This window comes from Orbicella faveolata, unplaced genomic scaffold (genome assembly GCF_042242905.1).
Source record: "Orbicella faveolata isolate gen_17 unplaced genomic scaffold, um_ofav_v1 contig_1, whole genome shotgun sequence".
NCBI classification, from domain to species: Eukaryota; Metazoa; Cnidaria; class Anthozoa; order Scleractinia; family Merulinidae; genus Orbicella; species Orbicella faveolata.
Window position 1 is genome coordinate 21,541,430 of NW_028301536.1, and position 6,071 is coordinate 21,547,500.

The 6,071-nt window shown below is 40.5% G+C and overlaps 2 protein-coding genes across 2 annotated transcripts in view; one reads left to right on the forward strand and one right to left on the reverse strand.

Annotated features, from left to right (window-relative positions):
- The window catches only part of LOC110044809 (DENN domain-containing protein 5B-like), a 31,137-nt gene extending 27,937 nt beyond the window's left edge, over window positions 1-3,200 (forward strand). The window contains exons 24-27 of the mRNA XM_020750393.2: window positions 45-111; window positions 375-511; window positions 929-957; window positions 2,254-3,200. Coding sequence (XP_020606052.2) covers window positions 45-111; window positions 375-511; window positions 929-957; window positions 2,254-2,434 — 414 coding nt within the window. The 3' untranslated portion in view covers window positions 2,435-3,200. The remainder of the gene's footprint in view (window positions 1-44; window positions 112-374; window positions 512-928; window positions 958-2,253) is intronic.
- Window positions 3,201-3,650: 450 nt separating this feature from the next.
- Window positions 3,651-5,949, reverse strand: LOC110044811 (melanocyte-stimulating hormone receptor-like). Its single transcript, XM_020750396.2, has one exon. The coding sequence runs from the start codon at window positions 5,882-5,884 to the stop codon at window positions 4,877-4,879; it is 1,008 nt and encodes a 335-aa protein (XP_020606055.1). The 5' UTR covers window positions 5,885-5,949; the 3' UTR covers window positions 3,651-4,876.
- Window positions 5,950-6,071: the final 122 nt, after the last annotated feature.

Sequence of the window (6,071 nt, forward strand, 5' to 3'; positions counted from 1 at the left end):
ATGTACGGGTGTGGATTTAAACGCTCTTTACTATTTGTTCCTAGGTATTTCAGTGTGGATTCAGATCGTCCCGCCTTTTTCGCAATAACTTCTTCATCTGGGATATCTTAGGTGAGTCGTTTTTCAATTCCTTGACGTGCAGTGCTAACAAAACAGAATTTTCAATGTTCTGTCATCGTGCATGGCCTAAAAACAGTGCCTCTAATAACAGTGAGTCCGTATTGAAAAGCAATTTCGATTGTAATGTATTGAAATTGTTAAGTGACAAGGCGCACCGTTAGCATGGCTAAGTGTGCGACCAACTAAGATAAACTATGTCTTTGTCTGTCTATGTCTAAGTGATTTGTTGTTGTTGTTGCATTTTCCGCCTGCAGAAAAAGGTCAGCAGTATCTGTCATCCGTTGAGGAGGACTCGACCCAAGTGGAAAACATGAGGAGGGCGAGGCGAACTTTTTGCACTGTTGTGACGAGAATAAACAATGCATCACACACCATCGGCAAAGACGGCAAGGTTTGTGTGCTTTCATAAACTACAAGTGCATTCGTTCATCTGTCCTCTTTCCAGAAGCTATATCATGCGCAATGTGATTGAGTTCTAATTTCTCATTTGCACCGAGACAGATTGTGAGAATTAAACACCTGATCATCTCGACCAAAACGTGGAGCCAGCCTTGCTTTGTGTCTAGGGTCCTTTTCAGACTGCCACGTTCGATATATCAACACTCTAACATGGCTCCGAGGGTTTCAGGACAAAATTACAAATTTGTTAACTTCCTTTTGTCCCTCAATTCCCAAAAGAGACTTAGATACAGAGAGAACCACCAAATTGTGGTTATTGATATATCGAACGTGGCCCATTACTTAACTTGTTCGAGTTTCTTGGTGGTAGAATTTAAATGTGAGATATTTTTTCTTTCTCTTTTTGTAGTTCCAGTCCTTTGTGTGCCTGGGTGCACGGTAAGTTCTTCTTTTCTATTGGAGGATCTTATGCACGATGAAGCAAATTGTTTTTTCCACCATATACTCCCCAATTAGTGATTTGTATAGTATGATATTTTTTCTTAGTTTTCATGTAATAAATACATCAAAAACAAAAGACCGTGTTTGATCAAATTTCTAAACACCGAGAGGAGAGCTGAAAATACGACGCGTAATACGGGCAACATTTTTCTTCAACTTGTCTCGCAACATTGTTGCATTGCAAGTTGAATTCCTCTGTTGCGCGTATTACCACGTTTGTGACCAACTCTTCTCGCAACAAAATACAGTCTTGCAAGTCTGCGGAATTCTACACGTATAATTGGTCAATAGTGTGTAAATAAAGATGGCTCCTTCTTTCATATAATTTAGCGTTTCGAAGAACTTCCACTTCGACTTCTGGCCGTCATTTTCTTCTTAATTTTCCGTGCCAGCGAAGTTCTCTCAGTATGAAGCTCAGTGTCGTTTCAGATAGCTAGGCGAAAAGTTGTATTTTTGCGACAGTTCTTCCAAGCCTTTTGCCTTTTTTGCTGCTTGTTTTGACGGGACAAACGAGGTGTCCCAAAGACTATGATAGCCCTCGAGGTCTTCGTACAGGGCAAATTTGAGACTTTCCGAGAGTTCTGGTCTACTTCGAATTCACCGTCCGCCATGTTTTTTTTTATTTGTCGCGTTGCCGCGCTTCGCGACAGCCAATCACAAGCGTTGAATTCAAATTTGTTGCGAGACAAGTTGTAGCTTCAGTGGTAATACGAGCAGCAAAACTACAATTTGTTGCAGAAAGTAGAATTCGAGTCTACTTTGGGCAACATGTTGCCTCAACTTGCAACACTGTATTTTGTTGCGAGACAAGTTGGTTACAAACGTGGTAATACGCGCAACAATAAGTTTCAACTTGCAATGCAACAATATTGCGAGAAAAGTTGAAGAAAAATGTTGACCGTATTACCGGACCTCAAAGGAGTGAATTTGACTGAGTTCGAGTTGTTTTGAAATGTGGTCAAACACACTCTTTCGTGTTGGATATATCTTATCAATCGAAACCACAACCAAGGAGTAAACAGTAAAAATAAAATCGTTAAACTCTGCGCTAATTAGGATCAGACATCCAAACACCGTCGCGGTCATGATTAAATGAGTTTGAGAAGGAATCCCTCTCGGTCTCGTACATTATTTCGATGTAGCATATAAATTACAGGGGTAGGGTGTACAACGAGGCGTAAACTAAGAGTCTGTTTCGCTTATCCCAACATTCCTTTCCCTCTCCTCCCACAGAGATCATTTACTTCACTACTGGTTCGAGCTCTTATCCACTTGTCCAGCGACCACCAACATGTACGACACGCCGTCGTTCTTTCGGGACAGCGGTCTGGTGCAGTTTCTGGTGGAATTATTACAGACTCTTGTGGAGTTCAATATCACACTAGAGGCCTCGCTTTTGAAAGGAATATCATAATTCAACTGCGACTGGAACACTGCTACGAACGACGCGTTCTTCAGTGAATCCTGTCCAGCCGTTTTGTGACTTGGATGGCGAAACTCTCGTGCGTTATAAAGAATTGTCTTTTCCACGACACTACTAGATGATTCAAAGAGGTGGCATGCCACAAATTCGCTAACGTGGTTCCAGTCCAGTGGGGAGCTGTATCGTCGTAAGGCTCGATTTCCGCCGCGCTCTTTAATCCGACCCGGGAGAGAAGAGCTCCTTTCAGAACAGCGACCGGTAATCGAGCCTATTTTGTCATGGAAGAAGTTTCAGTTACAACGAATAAACTGGTCCATCATAAAGAGCAATGAACAGTTAACCTGATACGCACAGCTGGTTAGAAATCCCAAAATAATCGAAGACCAATTTTCTAAGTTGTAAATAATGTTCATAAAACATAACATAGATTGTTATTTACCTCTGGTTTAAGTGAGAATTGAATGTTTGACTGCGGTATATTGAACGGAGGTATTTTTGCACGAGGGACAGTTTTATATGAGCACCCTGTTTCTGGACAAAATTGTTGGAAATTTTCTCAGTTAAAGAAAAGAATTTACTTTAAGCCTCACGTAATGTTTCTCTACTTAAACACGGCAAAAAAAGTCCTTCCTAGTCAGGGGCTGATCTCGTTTCCGTTTGAAAATTTATGTAAATGATAATTTATTTGAACAAAATCCAATTTTTGATAACTGTTTTTAAAAGGCAAGGTGAGACATTAAAGGAAAAGGTTATTGCAGACGTTCTTTTGTTGTTTGGTTACACTGACTTAACATCACGGCCGATCGGAAACAAAAAGAATATTGCTAGGACTTGCTTAATGTACGTATCTCCCCAGTACATTATCGCTCCTCTGGACATATTTGTGTGAACGTTTACACAAATACGCTTATTTAGAATCATTTTCATGTTGACGTAGCCCAACAGTAGGATACTTGTAAGTCATGCACACCTGCATTAGTAGGAAAAGTCTGCTGCACGCGAGACAAAGGAACAAGATGATTAAAACTTCTCACCTTCAGACGGAAAGAGTTGCGTAAAGCAAAAAACGAGGTGAGAGGAAGTAGGCGACCTTCTCCAGTGAGCGACCTTCTTCCCATGAGTTACCAAGGGGAAAATAGCGCCCAGGCTTGAGTGAATCACTACGTTGCCGGCTATAACCTTACCAACAGACAAGAGACGCCGAGGATTTTGTTTTTCTTTTTTTCTAATACAACTTTATTTACATGACAAACACGCTACTTGCAGGACTTATACTCGTATATACTTGCACTATACTTACTACTTCCTCCTTACTAAGGCTTCTTATCCCTGCACTGCTTACAATTAACATATTAAAATACAATTACACGATTACAATCACAGCTGGTCTACTCAGTACGATGCTCTTATTTTTTGTACATTAATTGTTCGAACCTCTACAATAATATTTTTTTTGTCACTTACACTACATAGGGTATTAATTTTTCTAAAATTTAATAGATTACTAAATAACGTAGCGACAAGAAACAAATTTAAAAAAGCCTAGAAGTAAAAAGGTAATATAATATTAGATTTCCATTTGGTTTTTGAATTCCTTCTCCTTATTTATAGAAGTGACTGCGGAGTATTTCTCTAGATTTTTTTGCGCACAAGTGGGATGGAATCATCAAATTGGTACGTTACGGTGTTTCAACGCGAGGTTATTAATGAGTTGAGATGGAGCCTTTCAATAAAGTATTGAAACAACGCCTTTCCTTGAAAATCGGTCACCATTGGCACACAGTTTCTGCATTGCAAGACTCAGGGAGAACGTCTGGGCGAGGAAAACGGTAAACTACTTTAATATCAACTTGAAGAGTTCGTAATGCTGACGTTTTGAGCGTTAGTACGTTACATGTACCAACTTTGTGTGTTTGTACCAGGAGCCCTAATTATGGCTCCTGTTTGTGCTACTTCAAAGTAAAACTACGCCATGGGTTTTCCAGCTTACGTGTAATGTTCAGTTGTAATGTTTTAGCTTTAAAAGGTTTAGAACACTTGAAAATACCAACTGATCACAGAAATTTGACATTTCGAATCGAAACATGAACGACATTCCAAAACGTCCGACAACACAATAATTACACTATCCGACAGTTTTGGAGATTGAACTAGCAAACGTGACCCTGGCCGGTTTTTCATATAATATTCCTAGACTACCTACTGGTCAATATTCGATATTTATCTTTGCTATGACAAGCTTATTCGAAGCTGAAACAACATTCAATATATGTCAGTCAATAGACTCGACAAGACTCATCCGGCAATATTCGTCGGCTTCTGTTTCAGGAACTGTCTACCCTTGAGACAGTTTACTGATAAATAATATATAAGTTAGTCTTTTAAAGTAATTTTTTTTTTCTTATTTCTTTTAGCCTAATTTGTATATCTTTTTCATTTTGTAAATAACTTCAAATGTATTAGTCTCACCGGTACAGCACTGTTGTTGTCTCCTCTCATCGGATTCGGGCGCACTGTTGTTCTTTTTCTAGCAAGGCAAGTTTTTAACCCTCTACGATACTTCGGCTCTCTCCAAGCATAGACAAAGGGATTCACGGCTGAGGTCAAAAAGAGAAACCAGAAAAAAATTATCTCCAGCTTCTTAAACGTCAAAGATTGTTCACAAGATTTGCAGAAGTACCGAAGATGTAATGAAATAAACGCTGGAAAAACAGTCCCGTAAAACATAGTCAGTACTATCAGAATTGTCGCTACCATCTTTCTCTGCCGATCCCAAGTTGCTTTATTCCTGATCTCGACGGCTCTTAACTCCCGTTTCCTTTTGGTCAAAGCTCGGAAAAGTTTGAAGTAAATGACAGTTAACAACATCATGGGCATTGAGGCATGCGTGTGAGCGTAGATAATGGAAATTATCTTCTCCGGAATGCTTGCAAGCTGGAGAACGCAGAGGATTGAAGAAACCACCCACAGCAAAGCGATAAAAATCTTATATCTTGGCTTTGTGATCGTCAATCTGTATTGGAAAGGGTGTGCCACGGCGATGTAGCGATCGTACGACAGTGCCACAATTGTCCCACTTCTAACAAACAGCGTCAAACTAAGAAAAACACGAACAACTACATCCAGTTCGTCAGGAACTGGCCATTGCTGATATCGGTAAAGAGCTTGTACAGCGCCGAGGTTGCCGGCAATCAACCCAACCACGAGATCGGAAACGCACAGATTGGTAATGAGCAAAGATGGAGGCTTTTCAAGGAGACGTCTGCTTTCCCTGAAAATCGTCACTAACAAAACAGAGCTGCTTACAGTAATGAGTAGGGCAAGCGTAAAGCCGGCAACGGTGAAACACAGGAAAAAGGTGGAATCACTGAGAATCAAGGATGAGTCGTCTGGCGGGCGAAAGTCATCGGTTTTTACTTGAGGAGATAACGTCTGCGACATTTTAGGTCTTTTAGGAGAAGTCTTCCCTGACGCAAAATAAATTGGGGTACCTTGTTAGCAGAGTTGCTTCGGCTATCTTTAAAACGGGGAACGGGGAATCGGGGAATGGGAATGGGGAATGGGGAATGGGGAACGGGGAATCTTTAAAATGGGGAATCTTTAAAAGCGGGAATCTTTAAAACGGGGA